This window comes from Citrus sinensis, chromosome 8, assembly GCF_022201045.2.
Source record: "Citrus sinensis cultivar Valencia sweet orange chromosome 8, DVS_A1.0, whole genome shotgun sequence".
Taxonomy (NCBI): Eukaryota; Viridiplantae; Streptophyta; class Magnoliopsida; order Sapindales; family Rutaceae; genus Citrus; species Citrus sinensis.
The window spans coordinates 8,136,089-8,155,058 of record NC_068563.1 but is presented as its reverse complement, the minus strand read 5'-3'; the positions used below and the strand labels follow the sequence as shown (position 1 = coordinate 8,155,058).

The 18,970-nt window shown below is 30.9% G+C and overlaps 1 protein-coding gene and 1 long non-coding RNA gene across 5 annotated transcripts; one reads left to right on the top strand and one right to left on the bottom strand.

The window, feature by feature from the left end:
• The first annotated feature begins 11,168 nt into the window (after positions 1-11,168).
• On the top strand, positions 11,169-13,861 carry LOC102622309 (proline-rich protein 2). 4 transcript variants are annotated; one of them, XR_003066906.2, is made up of 5 exons: positions 11,169-11,448; positions 11,646-11,685; positions 11,857-12,862; positions 12,998-13,152; positions 13,317-13,861. XR_003066906.2 is itself a non-coding variant. In XM_025102222.2 (2 exons), exons 1-2 carry the CDS (start codon positions 12,984-12,986, stop codon positions 13,598-13,600), a joined length of 453 nt encoding a protein of 150 aa, XP_024957990.2. In that variant the 5' UTR covers positions 12,873-12,983; the 3' UTR covers positions 13,601-13,861. The 4 variants fall into 4 exon arrangements, 1 of the variants encoding a protein (XP_024957990.2); XR_003066907.2 differs by lacking the exon at positions 11,646-11,685; XR_008050807.1 differs by having other exon boundaries at positions 11,170-11,685.
• Positions 13,862-16,458: 2,597 nt separating this feature from the next.
• LOC127899033 (uncharacterized) lies at positions 16,459-18,535 on the bottom strand. The gene is made up of 3 exons (XR_008050808.1): positions 18,311-18,535; positions 17,110-17,226; positions 16,459-16,739 (listed from the first exon to the last, which is right to left on the bottom strand). It is a non-coding gene; the product is annotated as an uncharacterized LOC127899033 (long non-coding RNA).
• Positions 18,536-18,970: the final 435 nt, after the last annotated feature.

Sequence of the window (18,970 nt, the reverse complement as noted above, 5' to 3'; positions counted from 1 at the left end):
GCCCGGGGTGTGATGCTCAAGTGCACCCGACAACTATAATGGTTAGTCGTGCAAATTGAACGGGTCGGGTCTACCCTGTTTTGCGTCTTGTCCAAATCCACACACGATTAATGTAGATAATCTACCCCCTGTGATATACGGAAAACTTATCCATGTAAATAGGGATGACAAAAATCCTTACGGAGGAACAGATATTTTTAGAGATTTTTTTTTATTTAGAGAGGATATGATGATAATTTTATACTTAATTTAGTATTCGGAGAAGGAATGGAGAAATTTTTTTACCTAATTTTTTATTTGAGGAGAAAACGGAGATAAGGTGAAATCCCCATCCCCTACTCATTTTTCCATTTTAATTTTTAATTTTATTTTTATTTTTTAAAATTACTAGTAAATAAATAATAAAATTTAAATTATAAAATTATAAATATTGGTAGAAATAACAAATATAAAAATATTTATATTATTAAACTTTTAGGTCTAATTAACTAATTAAAGTCCTAAATTTTTATTTAGGACATTAAAAAAATCGGGTAAATTCTATTAGTCTAAAAATTATGTTTTAATTTTAATATTCATTAAATGTTTTAAACTTAAATCTATTTTTTATTTATTTTTAGATGTTATAATTGCCACAGCGAATTACAATTTTAATATCTAATCTAATATTTGCTCTTGATTTGCTCCGACTTAACTATTGTGCTGTAAAGGGAATAGTCCACATTTATAAAGTGCCCACACCACCATTGAAAAATGTAATTGTGAATCTAAATTTGATTTTATTTGTAACAATTTTGTATTAGACTATTAATTTGTTCACGATAGTTTGTAAAAGAAGTTTGTATCCCTCCCTTACATGCTGCGTTACTTATTAATTTAATGTATGTGACTTTTGTAATGGATATTAATGTAAGATATATTTCAAACTTTACTTTTATTTAAATTTTTTATCTTAATATGATTAACTCAAAATCGAAAACAAAAAAAATGTATTAGTTATTCGGGGATCAGGGACCCTCGGAAATCTCATATTATTATTCAGGAAAGGAATGAGGATTCTCTCAAATAATTCTGACAATGATGGAGAAGGGACGGAAACATATGCAAAATATCATGGATGGATACGGAAAAATTGATCCCTTCCCCATTGCCATCCCTACCTGTGAACATTTTAAAAATTTCATTGTGAAAACAAATTATACAACAAAATTTCTTAAATTGCTAATCACATATATATTCGCTTTAGACCAAACTACCCTTAAATAAACCAACCAAAACCAAATCTACAAGCAACAGCAACACCCACATTGCCCCCATCTACTGTCACGGTTTTGCATCGCCCACATCGCCCACATCGCCAGTTCCTTTAACAGTGGTGGCTTCCATTATAGTTTTGATCAAATTTAAAGATTTGGTTTTGCTTGGCTTCACTTGGAGAAATTGTTTTGCTCGTGCACAATTTATTTCATGGTTTCGATAGGATTTGTTCTTTAATTGCTATTTAAATTATTCGTTTGATGGATTATACGTGATAGATAAGGAATTATTATATGTATTGGGCATAAAAATTTCTAATTTTGTAAGATTAGGTTTTGTAAAATATGGCACATTAAATGTTTGTTAAAATACCTCTTAAAAAATAATTTCAAATATATTGTTAAGTTTGATGAGCATGCCTCTAATTATATAGTTTTTGACACCAAAAGCACTTATTTGCAAGAACTTAACTGAAATTAGTATGCCTACGAGCCATCTCCCATGTCAATTTGGGCGATGGCTTTCTTCGCCTGTACCAATGTCATTGTGGCCAATGCTTCCATCACCAACGTTCCATTCCAAGGTTGTCAGTTTCTTTTACAGAATAATTTTTTAAAAAATTTATTATAAAGAATAATTTATTATTTATTCTCATATTTTTTTTTCCGATTGTGTTAGGAGTGTTCAGAATCTAATCCAATCCGCACAATTTGTCTGATCCACAAAAATTCAATATGTGGATTGATAGATTGAATTAAATTGAAAATTTAAAAATCTCCAGTCGATAGATTGGATATGGATTTAATTCTGTAAATTCGTAAAAATCTGTGAATCCGCAAAAGAAATAAAAAATATATATTTATTTAATTAAAAATAAAACTTGTAAATGGGGGGTTATTACTTACTAATAAATAAATAAGTAAAAATATAGTTACATTAACATTATATATATCTTATCCGATAATAATATATAATAAACATATTAAATAAACAAATATAGCTTTTTTAACAATTAATTTTTATAATTTTAGTTAATTTCATGTATTAATTTAAACAAATGAGATTTTTTTTTACTGTCTTATATTTTGAGACTTTAAATGTATTATTCTATCTTTATTTAAACATTTAATTTATTTAAATCTTATTCAATTTTGAATTTGATCAGTAATAAATTATTTTTATATAAGATTTTTTTTATTTAATGCGTTCATAGAATGAACATAATTAAAAAATTTTAATCCGTAAAATAGTGGAGTAGATGTGGATTATGTCAAATTCGCATCTGATCTGCAAACATATGAATTGGATTGGAATTAAATTCGTCAATCCATGAATTAGATTGGATTAAAAATTTATAATCTACAAAATCATGAATTGGATATGGATTAATGTCCAATTCATAAAATTCGATCCACCAACGCCCCTAGACTGTGTAATGTTAAAATTAGCAAAAACTAGAAAAAAAAAATATGAATCTTGCTTGGGCAATGGTGTGCCAATGACCATTGCCCAAATGAATCTGCCTTGGGCAATGTTCTTCATCGCCCATATAGTCCATCGGCCCGATAACTCTTCAAATTTTTGGTTAATTTGTTTTAAGGGCAATTTAATCCAAAGTAGGTGTATGTGGTCAATAATATAAGTTATTTTGTTGTATGAGAGAGGAAATTAGACCGTCAATTTAGGCATAGTAAATATCCAACTTGAATTTGGATATTGCACAATTTATATTACACATCCATAGATAAATTCATAATTTATTCATAATATCCTCACCATATGAGGGTATCATTCTTGAGCTAATAAAATCGTGACCAAGACTTTGACTCCTAACAAATAATTTCAAACAAATTCAACATGGATTAAGATTAAAGAGCATAAACTTCTCATACTTTTCATAAAGAACAACAGTTAGGGCACTTCCTAGAATTTGGAGGAGTTTCGTGAAATAAATAGTTTTCAACAAAATTAACCAAAAACTTATTATTTATTCAATATTGTTCTACACATTCTATTTTGCTACTACTACCCGTGCTCTTTTTAGGTGCATTTCTTAATTATTATAATGACTTTCCCTATAGTATATAATAATCCTTATTCTCATTTTTACTCGTTTATGAAGGCATAAAGAAGGAAATTAATTACAAATAATTAGTTTAATTATTGTCCTACAAGAACAGGCCGATGATTAAAACAAACTCATGAATATGTTTTTCCACAATCTTTTTATAGATATTGAGTGAAAGAAAACATTTATGAAAGTGTTGGATAAATGTCTTTTTTTTTAAAAAAAAAATGTTCTGTCATTACTTATTTGTTTTATTCACACTAATAACAAATAGTAGCATAACATTCAAATATCAATTAAGGTATGCTTTTATATATGTAAGGAACAATAGAATGTTGGACAAAATCAAAAGGTTGAAGCTATACTTGCACTCTTTGAACACTCATTTGTGTATAAATACAAAAAGACATAATAAAAATTTATTAATTGTTTGTTTATTGAATTATGTGTTTTGCATATGTACTAAATTTTGAAACTTTTCCAGAAGATTTTGGCATGTCATGGATGTAAGTGTGAGCATAATTAGTTTATTAAAAATCAAACAATTCTATCCCATTCTATCTCTTTCTTCTGGTTTGAAAAATTATCTTCTCTCTTTCAAATTTCAAGAACAAAAAACCAAGAAACATTAATTTATTACAAGTTTTAGAAATAATTAATTGAATAAATTGTCTTTGCAAATCTTTGGTAATCTCGCTTGCCCCTTATTCTTTCCATTGATACTCCATTCTCCTGTGAATGGTATGTGGCGTGTGTTCTCCAATTAGCATTTTACCATTGTTTATATTTACTAGTTAATATTTTTATTTTTTAAACATTGCATTGATTTTTTTTTTCCTTTTTGCATGTGTAGGTTGCCAAGGCATTTATTGAATATGGAATATGCAATTTTACATATTAGGGTGGTTAAATTTATAATGTTGATATTGGTAGACGAATCTTTGTTCACTTGATAATTGTGTTTATTGTTAGATACTTTTTCTTTTTCTAGCTTCTCAAATTTATTCGAAAAATATTGTTGGTTAAATTGTATATCACTAAGGAGCTTATGAGTTTTTAGTTTATCTTTAATACTAGTGCCTCCATTTTGTTATTTAATGCAAAAAAAAAAAAGAATATTTTGATACGTGAGGATTAATTTTGAGTAGCAATGAAAAACTATTTTATGGGCTTTTAAATTTTTGAATATCTGGTTATTTTTTTTCCACCGAAGTTGGTTATAAATAATTCTCTTTCAAATGGCTTCGCTACAATACAGAGTTCCATTCATGGGGACATATTTACCAACAAATAAAACATACATAAAGATTTTATTTGCATTAATTTCTGAATTTGTAAGTAATTTATATAATCGTGACACATATTTGTCCATCAAGAAACAATGAATCAAACAATTATAGAAACAAGTATTCAATACTAAAATTTTAACTTGTTTCATAGTACATCAAACAAACAGGTGGTGGGCAAAAGAAAAATTTGGTGAAGGGTCTTTATTCATTCTACAAATGTTTGAAGTATGACAATCCATCGTCTTAATTCACTTTGCAAATCTAAAAGTAATCCTAATTTAATGCTCATTTTGCTTCCCATTAACAACTTGGTTCCCCTACAAAAAAACAAGCAACAAAGCAAGACACTTTATTCAAAAATGTATTTTTTATCTTAAAAACATTCTTTATTACAAACCTAACAACGTGAATTCGCTTATTTATCAGCTTGCCATCACTGCAATCATTTCAATGACAGTATTTATATGTACTCAAATAAAATTGGACTTGATGCATGCAAACTTTACGATGGGTTCACTGTATTACTAAATTTCCAGTTATTTACAGACAAAGATTTTTCCTTTTATACCCAGCATTGGCTTATTCTCTCCCCAACCTTTCGATTTGATGCAAAAAATGTTTTTCTGGGAGAATGGAGTTGTGAATGGGAAGCAGAATCAGTATCAAAGGAGATTATCAAAGATTCATTTTTAGAGGGAATGGAGTTATGAATGGGAAGAAGAAGGGGCATCAATTCAGGATTACCAAAGACTTGCAAGGCACTTGATTTAATTAATTATTTTTATATCTTCTAATAAATTAATGTTTCTTGGATTTTATGTTCTTAAAATTTGGAAGGAGGAAGATAAAATTTTCAAACCAGAGGAAAGAGAGAGAATTGGAGAAAATTGTTTAACTTTTAATAAACTAATTTTCAGGTTTAAAAAATTATTGACACATGTTAAAAAATAATTAGTTAGTGCTTCCACATTATGTGACGATATGAAACATCAAATGTATTATAGAATTTCTCTAAAAAAAAAGAAGAAAATGTGGAAATAGAATGAGAGAATAAAAAAGAAAAAGAAAGAAAGAACAAGAAGAAGAAGAAGGTATAGGAGAAAAATATGAAACTAGAGACTAGAGAGAGAAATCTATGCTACTAAAAGGAGAGAAAACTGTAACCATGTCTAAAGAATTTTTCAAAACACATAAATAATTTAAATTTTTATAATACGCTCCCCAATATTTTAAAATATTTTTATTTTGTGCCTATATGACAAAATCTTTTTGAATGGATTAAATTTTATCTTTTTATTTAAAAAAATTATTTTAAAAAATAGAAATTAATTAAAAGTAACAAATGGAAAAAGATATTTTACCTTTTTTCATATTTATTATCATTATCATTATTATTCTTTTTTCATTTTGCAAAGGTATTAAATATATATATATATAAAGAAAAAGAAAATCAAAAAACAAAATAAAAATGCTACCAAGTTTCACCAAACCATCTTCATCATACAACTCAGAAATCTTCAAATTCTTTACTTATTCCCCAAATCAAAATAATAAACAAAATAAAGTAATGTCAATATATTACTAATAGTAGGGTTAATTGAAGATAAAATATTATTCATAATCTACAATTAAGTAATCCCAAATGTGAAATTACAGCCATGAGGCTCTTGACCGCCGAAGAATAAGAACAGTGACCAAGCTCTCGGCGGTGCTACGACAGTGCTTAACAATGAAAAAGCCCTTCGGAATCATCGGTTGGCCGAAACATCTAGGTAAAACTAGAGGTGGTAAAATAAGATGCAGAAAAGATACTTAGAATTTGCAGACGCACACCCTCGTCACGGTAGTCGTCTCGCTTAAAATACAATTAAATCATCTGAGTTGAACCAGAGCTAGCCACATCCACATCCCACCCATACTTCTTCTCTTTCCTACTGGCCTTTAAATTTAATCTCCATTTATTTACTTTTAATCCAGTTGTTGAAATCAATTAGATCGTACCAAATTGAAAAACAAAAATGCGTAATAAAAACAAATCACATAGATCAGAGGGACAGCAGACACCACTCTTTCGAACCCATTCCCATGATGGCCAAACCCAAAATCGAAAACCGCATTGTTGGTAAATTTTACTCTCTCTATGCCCTACTTAATTCCCTATCGTTGTGCTTTATTTAGGATTTTATTAGCATGATTTTGGATTGTCATAGACAATTTAGGGCGTGTTTAAATTGTGTTTAGTGCACTAATATATTATTGTATCATATTAGTTTATCACTAATGCAGTAACACACCGAACAATTCTAGTATGAATATCCTGAAATAGAACATATATTTTATGAATTAGTTTTTAGAAGAACCTTATCTTTTTTGTAAACTAGATATACATGGTTTATTGAATTCATAAGATTTGACTTTATTTTCAATTATATATATATTTTTTGAACTAACTCTATTGCATTGAAAAACAACGGTTTTAACAGAATGACCAGATTTACAAAATTATTTTTACCTTCAAATGAACTTGAAAAATTCTGAAACTTTAGATAGAGGTTAATATATGTGTCTAGTATTTCCAATTTTAATTTCATAATTTTTGGATTAATGTATAATTTTATAAAAATCTCAGAATCCATATTGTTCAATCAAGGCACTGTGTGACAGTTTTTGAATTTATCCAGAAACAAATAGTCTTGAAAGTGTTTTTGGTGTCAAATCCTCTTAAACAATTTATGAAAGATATCCATGGATTTCTAGAATGGTTCGTAAAATATTGTGTTATTATGATTTCTAGATTAAAAGTTAAAATTCTAAGAATTAGACTTGTAAGGGTATAAATTAGAAAACTAAGTTCTCAAAATGAGTTGTTAATAGTTATATCTTATATTTGTTTAAGGTGTTGGAGATATTTGAGGCTATTTGAGGCTTTGAGATGTGTTTAGACCATTACTTTTATTGAAGTAAATAACTTCATTCCTAATATACTGGATGTGTACAATCATTTTGATATTATTATAAGTACGTGTGTTTTTATAGTTCTTTTAAAAATTTCTTTAAAAAATCAATTGATTTTCATAACAAGATTAGTTTATGTAAATGCTTTCAAATATGAAAATTATGTTTTTTTTTTGTTTTAACATAATATTATAAATATATTTTAAGTATGTAATTTATTTTGTTAGATAATTATCTTTTATGAAATTATCTCTAAAATATCATAATGGAATTTGTTTTGCAAGCCTAATTCATTGTTATGATTTTTTATGAGTTTGAAAAGAATGTTTTGATCACGTATATGATAGAGATTATTTATGATTATTTGGGAGCCACCTCTCGAGGGCCAGAGTGCCGCAAAGTGTCACATATATTATAAAGTGTCACGTGCAAATCATTACATATGAAAAATGAATTTAAATATTTTCACTCATTGCACGTAGTTATTTTGATTTTAATTTTGATCGTATTATACGATATATATGTTGTGGACTAGTACTGAGTTTCTGTTCTGAATGTGTACACGATATTCTAATTCTGATTCTATTTTGGCTGGGTTACCGGGAGTATATGTGATACTATGTGATATGAGCTAACCTTTTTGTTTTCTATCTATCTGCTATATGATTTGCTCACGTGATTAATTATGCTTTTGATATTTTGAATTATTATGAATTGATGTCATCTTGTTGTAATATGTCATTTTATGAAATTTATAATTTATAACATACGTTTTGATTAAAAAAAAGGCTTACAATATTTTTGGTACTTGATAAACCTAGTGCGTTGGAATTAATTTTACTTACTGAGTTGACCGCTCACCTCTTATCATTACTTTTTGCAATTGAGTAGCTTATTGAGAAATGTGCTTATCTTTGGAGCTAGAAATTCATTTAATTTTGTTAGTTGAATAAGAGGAGGATGAACTTCTATTTTCCTTAAGTTTGTCTATTTATGAACTTGTATTTGGAGAGTTTTAAGACTTTTGTCATATCTATTTCTGCGGCAGAAAATATTTAGTATTAGACATGTGGATTCGTAGATTTATTTAAATAAAATTTAGGATATTTTAATTTAAGATTTTTGTGTAAAGATCTTAATTTGTTAGTAACCTCTTTTATCATTTGTTCTGCATGTATTAGATTTGGGATGTTACAATTAATGCATCAATTTGGATAGGATTTTGGCAAATTTGACTCAGGCTATTGTTTCTTCATTCCTCTTTCTCCTTCTTTTCCTATTTTTTTTTTCCTTCAAAATTCATCATTGCTGAATGTAACTTTAAAAACCCACTTGCACATTGTACAGACACACACATTCGTCTAATTCTACCTTCTTTTGTTAATTTCAACAAAATTTAATGCTTACTGCTAAATTTCATTTTGCATGTGACTTTCGCCGCCCAATATTTTCAATCTCCCAACAATTAAATGGTTGTTTTGGGTTTTGGATTTTATAGATTCTGACTTCTGGGTTTTGGATTTTATTCTGTAGAAATCAAGTTTTAGTTTTGATTTAATATTGGTTTGAATGATGATTGTAAGGTTATCGTATACATGAAAGGAATGAAGAAAAAATGAAGAAAAAGATGAAAAAAGGATGAGAAAAAAAAATAAATAAAAGAAAAAGACGAAGAAAAATGAAAGAAAAAGACGAACATAACACGTGTTGTAATTTTGAAATTTGATTTTTATGACATGATCGTGATTTACTTATAATTTACTTATCGTATACATAGTTGAATTTTGATTTTTACCCAAAAAAAAATTGAAATGATTTTGAATAAACCACCATGGATGATTCAATTCTTGTACAGGTTTCGTATCTGTTGCACTAGATTTCTGAAAGGTTACTAATGCATGTTTTTAAAGCGTTGTTTCCATAAGTAAGAACTATGTTTTGGCATGATTTGAGTCATTTTCATATTTTATACTAGATGGAGGATCATGACTACTACTCTCACAGATTCTCCCCTCTCTCTGTGTCACCTTCATACAACAATGACTTTTTTTATTTTAATCTATTTTACTCTTTTTCCTTTTTCTTTTTAATAAAAAGGGTGGAGGTTGGTGATTGTATCCAAGCAAACGACAAGCAGCACGCGTGCCCCCACCTCAACGACTTTCACAGATTCCCCCTCTCTCCGGCTGCCACCGTTGATCCCTTGCCTCGTGAGTATCGTAGCATGGGGCCCAAGAGAGATCCGGAAAATCTGGGAGCCCATGTGATTTTGATATCATCGCATTATTTAATGCAGATCTGAAATTACGCCGAGTTTCACGGCTTTAGAAAAGTAAATTGAATCATTAATTTTTTCTTAATCAATGGCCTTTTTTTCTATCAACAATAGGGAGCGGGCTTTCCCATTTCCATCAGGGCCTCTTTCTCTCTCCTCTAGCACCCGTGGAAGTTTCCCATTGGCTGCTGTTACGTACAGAAGCTGTAACATAGACTTCTCCGTGATTCTGATACGAGGTAATTTTTAAAAACCTCCGTTTGGGCTTGGGCTTGTTGCAAGTAGATGGCGAGAATTGATTTATTTGTAAAAAATCTCATACCATCAATTAAGTTTAACATTGACCGTTAGTTGACCGTACAAAGACAATATTATCCTTACCCTTAACAATAGTTTGTAAACGAAAATAACTAAAAAAAAACTAAAATTATTAGCTATTTTACACTTTTTAAATTATTGATATTTTCTTAAAGTTTCTATAAAAAAGTTAAAATTAAAAAATTAAAAAATCCTCTTTAAATTATTAATATTTCCTTAAAATTCCTACAAGAAAGATAAAATTAAAAATTTAAAAATAAAATAGTCATAATCTTTAACTATAATATTGTAAATTTTTAGAATTGACAAGGATAAAATTATCAAAAAATAAGATTTATGCTTTTTGCACCAATAATTTTAATTTTTTTTTAGTTATTTTCGTTTACAAACTATTGTTAAGGGTAAGGGTAATATTGTTTTTGCACGGTCAACTAACGGTCAATGTTAAACTTAACTGACGGTAGAAAGTTTTTTATAAATAAATCAATTCACGCCATCTACTTGCAACAAACCCAAACCTGTTTTCCTTAGTTATTTTCGTTTACAAACTATTGTTAAGGGTAAGGGTAATATTGTTTTTGCACGGTCAACTAACGGTCAATGTTAAACTTAACTGACGGTAGAAAGTTTTTTATAAATAAATCAATTCACGCCATCTACTTGCAACAAACCCAAACCTGTTTTCCTTAGTTATTTTCGTTTATAAACTATTGTTAAGGGTAAGGGTAATATTGTTTTTGTACGGTCAACTAACGGTCAATGTTAAACTTAACTGACGGTAGAAGATTTTTTATAAATAAATTAATTCACGCCATCTACTTGCAATAAACCCAAACCTGTTTTCCTTAGTTATTTTCGTTTACAAACTATTGTTAAGGATAAGGGTAATATTATTTTTGTACGGTCAACTAACGGTCAATGTTAAACTTAACTGACGGTAGAAGATTTTTTATAAATAAATCAATTCACGCCGTCTATTTGCAATAAATCCAAACATTTTTTTAGTTATTTTAAAAATTACCCTTCTGATACGCTTGCATTAAAAAAAAAATAAATCTGAAAGTCCTCAATTTTCTTAGTTTTCCTTACAACCACTTACTGAAAGTCCTCAATACCCACCTACCAACCGAAGAAAGTCACTCAACACCCACCAACCGAAGAAATTCCTCAATTTTCTTTTGGCAAGTCTCTCAGAAATCAGCCGCCAACGTATCCTCCCCATTAATTTAAAAATAATAAAAAGAGCAAAAGCCAGCACAACGGGTGAACTCTCCTCCGATTCTTTTGTATTGCCCATCTCTCCGAACCTTTCAATTCTATTTTTGGGCAATTTTGTTAATTCTTTTGAATTAAGCTTATAGAATTTGGATAGAGATGTTTTCGGATATTTATTAATTTTTTCCATCACCTTTAATTTTGTAAGTTTTGACATCAATTATTTTTTGCCGCCCTCTCACAAGGCTATTGAAGTTTTTTTTGTCAGGTTTTTCGGTCATAATTATTTGATTAATTGTGGCTTGCAGGTAAGAATTATTATAATTATTTTCTGATCTTGTTCCTAATTCCTTGGATTTTAATTCACAATTTATTTTACAACAAGTTAAAGAGACGTTAATTAAGATAGACTCATTTCCTTAATATAGGCTTTTCTACTTCAATTTAATTGTATTTTATTTTTTTTAATTGCTATGCAGGAAATCAAGAGCTTGGGAAGAAAAAAAACATGATATTCAACTTTCACAAAGGATTCAGTTGCTCAATCCACTCTGATTCTCTCTTTTATCAACACCAAAATATCATTACATTACCGCCATGGAGCTTTTGGTGTATTTTTAACTTTTTATTCAATATAATATTTTTTTTGTTTTGTTATAAACCGACGCTATTTCGTGAGTTTGATTTTTGACATTTGAATGGAAGAATTTGACACAATAATTTTAAAATTATATGGTATTATAGTGTTAAATAAAAGAGTGGCGCTATTGGCACCCCTGTATTTTTTTTTATAAAAAATTATTCTTATAAAACCCCTCTTGTTATACATTTACTGTTTTATCCCTTATATCTTGAAGTGTAGTAGTTGTAGAATCTTATCTTATTAAATTGACTCTTTCGCCATTAAAACTCTTAAAAGTTACAATTTTTTTTTTAAAAAGGTCAATTGTAAAAGATTAAGAATTTGATATAAATTATTTTTTTTCACTTAACAATTTATTTTTGTAGGAAAGATAATTTTATAAAATTTGCATAAATTACTAACGTTATTAGAATGCTAGGAGATAACTAAATTTTGTGTATTTTATATATATTTATTTTGAAATAGAATGTCAAACTTAAAAATATAAAACTAAAACAAATAGAAATTTCATAATAAATTATAATAAATTAAGCGCATGGATATAAAATATTGGGTTGTTCAACAATCTTTTTGGGTTGTTCAACAACCTTTCCTACAAAAAGAAGAAACTTGAAGTGGGAGTGGTTGAAGAGTGATTACTGAAAGGAGTTTGCGGGAAAATGAGAGATAAAGGCTATTTGCTGGAGAAAACTAGCCGTTGGATCCGAATGGATTCATCCATCTAAGTGGATTCAACGGTTGAATGCAACGGTAATACGGTACTACAGTTGTACCGTAGCCGGACCATCGCAAATTACGCTAGGTTTCAACGATCTAGACCAGCGCAAATTACGCCCGTATTGGTGAGATTGTTTTACGCAGCTCAATTATATAACAACATTTTATCAGCGATTGTTTCTCACTAGCTTGATTATCAGCTTTTAATCTTAAGTTGTTTTCGTGCTTTTCTTGATTTCTTTTCCAATGATTTTTGCTAGTTTCGGGTTCCAAATGGGGATCCTCCCCATGTGCATCTTCTTGGCCCTGCTGCTTGCTGTGAACTTTTGCCATGGCGATGATAGTAAGACAGTTGAAGTAGTTGGAAGTGCAGAATTTGCACTATCTAACATTAAGCCGAGCGAAGCTTTTTCAGGTATTTTATTTTTTTCCCTTAATGGATGCATCATGGTTCTCTGTTTGTGTCTGAATGGTAGTTGATCATAATCATGTTTTCATGACAAAGTGACAAATTTGGAGTTCTAAAGTCACACCGAGATGAGATGATCTAAAATCATTTACTCATTTTACTTTTTACAGGACTTCGAGTAACTATAGATTGCAAGCCGGAAAATGGAAATGGATGGTCCAAAACAAGAGGGCTCGGCCAGTTCTATGTCGAAGGTAAGTTCAAGGTACCACTCCTGGAAGAAATTGTTGCAGCAGACGGAAAGCTCAAGCCCACTTTTGGCTGGGCCAAGAATAGGAAACTGAAGTTTTCATCTCCAATTTGTGCTTCAGTCTATTATTATACTCTTCCTCCACCTCGTCGCCCACCCGTACATAGTCCGCCAGTTCGTATTTCCCGGCCCCTGTTGTCGTAGAAAATGTTGTTTCAACGTATGAAGACAGGAAACCACAGCAAAGGAAATGATCAATGTTTTATTGAACAAGCAAATTAAAGCCAGCGTTCCATTGTCAACCGCTCCGCCTGTTTTTTTTTTAACCCCCCCCCCCCCCCCCCGCCGTTTTGGGCACTCTATATGTATTTCAGATCATATATTGATATGGTGTATGTATGATATTATCTATTGTGTTTGTATGTTATGCATGTTAATCTTACGGTTGTTTTCTAACTTGTGACAGATTCTGAGTAAAAGTACGGTATATCAATGTGAGTTCTGGTTTTTACCCCGGTCAAACCCCCCGAACTTGAGAAAACAACGCCGTTTTAAGGATCAAATTTTGTTAAGATAGATGGGCCACTTTCTTCACGCAACGATGCCGTTTTGAGGATCAATTTTTGGTTTTAACTTCATCCGATAGGATAGAAGCAAAGAAAACATGGGAAGACTAGATGTGGTCTTACTTCTTCGGAAGATTGATCGGACCAAGATCTTGTAGACTAGCCATTAAAGAAAAATGCAGCCGCTGAAATCAACCATGTTTTGCTCTTAGTGAGAATAACTGAGATTTTAGAAGCAAAGAAAACATGAATAAGGCTAAGATAGAAACTTGACGCTTTTATTCAATAAACAAAAATAATAAAATTAAAAAAAAAATCTCTAACCAAATAATTAAATAAGGCAAAATCAGCAACCTAGTTGAGAAGGATAGACACGAACAAAAAGGCTAAAGAATGAATAAAAAAGACAATCTAAATCAGCCAAAGATTGAAGCATTACCTCAGGTGCAGAAGTGGCCGCCGTTTTGTGAGTGGTTGTGGCTGTCACGTAATGGTTGTCTGTGGCAGTGACGGCGGCTGAGGGTACGCATGATGGCCGATTTGTAGGCGATTTCAGAAGAATTGTGGCTGGAGATCTTGATCGATAACGGCTGATTTGTGGGGAGAATTTTGGCTGTTGATAATTATTTTTCCTGATATTAGCGGATCATATGGTGAGTGGTAAGCTTAATCCATGATTAAACTTTTTTAGCGGCATTGATTTTGTTCAACATTATCGGCTTTCTGCTTGAAAGGAGAATTAAGCGAGTTTGTGAAACGCAACTTTGGATTGTTTCACAAAGCATGACAGCCTAAGCAGGCATCAAAGGCTCAATATACAGTATTTTAAAAATGTGGCTCTTAAAACCAATGTGAATTGGTTTACCCCTAGTTTTTTTTACCTGTTTATTATTCTGGTTAATATGGTGAGAACAAATACAAGGGTTAGGGTGGAAAAATGTAGGAGATGAATTCTTTTTTTTTTTTTTTGGCAATGTAATTTCAGTTTTGATTTGCTGGAATTACTGTAAATTTTTTTCAAATAATTAAATTTTGATGTTCAAGAATTTTTTAGGTTGGGAGTGCCAAATTTCTTATTAAATTGGTAGGTTTGCGTCCTTTGCACTGGAGATTCAGTTTGCTATTTGTAATTTTATCGGATTGGTGGACAAAACACTGCTCGTTGATGCTGTTCAGCAAAGAATTCCTCTTGACTAATAGACTATTTCCCTGGAAATCTCATATAATTTTTTTCTTTCTTTAATATGTTGTTGTTGTTATTATTATTATTATTATTATTTTCTTTCAATAACCGTAAATACCTCATAGAAACAAGAATTCTCCTCTCAAATAAAATCTAACAATGGCCGAACAAAAAAAATTAATCCATCAAAAAATAATAAAAAGATAAAATCATGACAAATTCTCCGAGTTTGGCCACGAGTCCAGTTCAATTACTCTTTACTCCCCTCCTCAGCGCCTCTATAATTGGTTTACTGCTGCTATCGCTGCTGAGTTGATTTCCAGTTAAGTATGAGTTATGGCCTGTGCATAAGAAATAATGTGCCAAGGGAGATATAGAGATACCGAAAGAAGGCATCGAAATGGAGGCCTCTTCGCTGGAAAATGTGAAGGTGCTGGAGACTATGGAAGATTTCTTGTGCGTCTTCTTTTTTGGCGGTCTCCTCTTTTTGATAATAAATCATAAACTTCAGCAAGTTGTCAACACTCATGGTGCCATTTTCTGAGAACTGATCAAAGAGTTGCTTGATTTCTGCTGGAGGTTCTGCCACCCTCGGCTTGAATATTCTCTTGAAAAAGAAGCAGACCTTGAAAGCCTGCTCTGACATTGTTATACAGAAAACCTGGCTTGCAGCCGCTGTTGTTTCTTTTCTTTGTAATTACTTCAAGTTTTTATATGAAGAGATACAAACGAGAGGTATTTATCCGGCACATCAATATCAAAGAGTGGCGTCTCCTCAAGGTGAGAATTTGTATTTATCAAGCGTTCACCCTAAGGAAGCTGGAAAGTAGACATCCCAAAGCATTTTTTGTTGCAGTAAATCCATCTTTCTCGCAAACATTTTCTTAGTAGAGAGGAAAGAGATTGCTTCCCTTTGTTTTGAACTCTGAAATATAAGGAACTCAGTAAAGATTTTTATGGCAGCAAATGTGGGCTGAGAAAATCTATTGCCAATGGCCTAGTTGTAAAATGCAGTCTTCAATTGTCTTACGTCCTCAGATTCTCTTCACTTTTTATATTCGCAGCAATATAGGGGGACTTTCATTTATTTTTCAAAATCTTTCATTTGATGACAAACAACATTATTGTCTCTTTCACTTTTCCACTTCATATTATTAAGTGCTTTCAAATTATTTATTATGATTCTCAGTCAAATCTGTACCATTTTGGCAGGAATGATATTAGATATGAGGTAGCTTCTTTCTTTCATTTTTATGATGATGAAATCAGACATGCTAATTCTTAATGAAAGTTTATGGACAATGAGGCAACAGTTTTATGAACTTGATGTAGATCAAACACTTGGCTCTTCTCACAAGTTACAATAGATTAAGATAGCAGCTCTACAGGCGGAGTGGGAAGAAGACTGCAGGCTATATATAGAAAATTAATACAATCGGATGTTTATACTGCCTCAAAAGTCAAAACTAGCCATCTTGAATACAATCATCTTTGGATGCCTGAAGAATGAATATTTTGATTCTATCCAGCATTCTATATCATACTCTTCCTAAGTTCCATTACTTTTTGAGCTTCCAAACTTTACCACCATAATCTGATATAAAATAAACAATCAGCAAAAGTGCTAGAAAATTCATCGAGTTATAGTCATCCAACCAAGATGATATAAAGAAAAAAATTCAAGCAGCTTGAAATGAGATGGCCAAGCAAAAATCCTCAGAAAAATATCAGTGAAATTTTCTCTTGAAAAGCATCTGGTTATGCAACCAACATAATTGTCCTTTCCACAGTGAACTAATTTCCACCTAAAGCATCAGATGCAATACTTTATGATTTAAAAATATGAATGTTTTTACAGAAGTTTAGATCCTCAATTCTGACTCAATAATTTTGAGCTTCTCACAAATTCTAAAATGCTGCAAGGTAAAACGCATAAAGCAGAAGCAATAATGGGGGGATTATACCTTAGATTGTCTCAAAAGAGTTGCTAGAACCACTATTCAGTCTTTGAATTTTACAGAGCACATATGGACTAGAAGGAATTCTGCATCCAACCGGCTCCACAGTGTACCCATTTGAAGCTGGAATATTATGAAAGATAATTCAGTCAATGAAGAAATGCCAAGGTATATGAACCATTATATCCCTCGTGGAATATAATAGTAATGAAATTACAGAGAGCTGAAAGCTTTAAAAGTGAGATATCTCACCAGTGTCTAGTTAAAAGAAAAATTTATGTTAATGTTATAACTCTCTATGAATCCAGTCAAGAGTAAAAAGGAAGTTATAAAATACCTAACCATCTTGACTCAAGTACTTTTTAGAAACTTTTGCGAACAAAATATTTACACTATCAGCTTTGAAACGAAAAATAAAAAACATTCCAAGAGAAAACATCACATTTTAGACACTGATTGAACTTGCTGGGTATCTCATTGAACTTTCCTTGTGTTAATTGTGAACTTTTAACATATTTAATACTTCCTTGAATCTTCTCAGTCACATCAAGGAGTGCTTCCAAGGCATCTTTAATGATCAATTTCAGAACATGTGTGGCAGAGCGGACATCAAACAATAGGCCGATCCTACATCTTCAAACCTTAATGCATGTAGGTACATCTAACCTAAGAACTCACTCTGCTTTCAATTTCAGAAACTGGATACATTACATCTAACGATTGCCTACAAGTGAGAGGCCATTTTCATGTACTAATGATCGGAAATTTTTAATTCCCCAAATTCGATCCTCTACAATCAATTTCAGTCTTAAGTGCTGCTTAAAGATCAATGTCAAGATTTTTCCGTGAAACCCTAATCACTGGTTGGAAAATTTTGTAACTCAGGCTCAGTTAACAGCTCCTAATTCAATACATGAACAGTTGTAATTTTTTTTTTTTTAAAAGAACCTATATCTGCCATGAAAATTCAATAGCTATAGTATCAAACTCAAGGAGTGTTGTCATAACTTTCTTGATCGACACACAACAGTAACATATCAAAGCCAAAATACAAATTCCAAAATCCAAACTAAAACCCTAACTCTTCCAACAATTATGCATAACAATAACTCAAGCACTAGGCCATAGAAATGAAAAATTAAGAGACATTAACTTTTGAAAATCCATCAGAAGTCAAATAAAAAGATCATTTGACGGATTCCTATACCGTAGTTGCCGAGTTATCATCTGTCCATAGATCGCTCTATTGCTGTTTCTTCTGCAATGACTTGCGCTCGAGTTCCCGCCACTTGTTGATTGTAGCTGTGCAGATAAATCCGACGCCGAAGAAATAGAGCAATCGAAGAACCTTTGTGCCGGTGGGGCCCGTCGTCATCTATTCTCTGCGGTGTGCGTGTTAATTAGCCACGTCGTCATTTTCTTAGGGATTGCTTGGCGGCCGAGAAATGTAATAAGAGAATATAACCGGTTGTAAAGGTTGCCAGTGGCTGATTAAATTATCCAATAATTAATGTCAGCCGCAAGATTAAATTTGAATGCATCCTACGATTTTACTGGAAAAAGACAAAAAGTTTCAACTGTGGCAACGCAGGTGAGTACTTAATTGACAATAATATTAATGCAATTCAAATAAGAATAATCAAAATTGAAAATAAAAATAATAATAACAACAACAACAATAATGCAACTTAAATAAGAACGATCTAAATTCAATATTATAATATAATAATAATTTGAAGGGATATAGTAATATGTTTAAATAGCATTAATTAAAAAAAAATCATTCTCACTTCTTGGAAGAATACCAATCCGAAATGTGGTGTGATATACATATGATTATTAAAAAAAGTTATAAATTCATGATGGA

Excerpts from the sequence above, each read along its gene's own strand:
- LOC102622309 (XM_025102222.2), top strand. The coding sequence starts at position 12,984 with ATGATTTTTGCTAGTTTCGGGTTCCAAATGGGGATCCTCCCCATGTGC. Across the intron at positions 13,153-13,316 it reads GCCGAGCGAAGCTTTTTCAG|GACTTCGAGTAACTATAGAT; the intron begins GTATTTTATTTT and ends TACTTTTTACAG.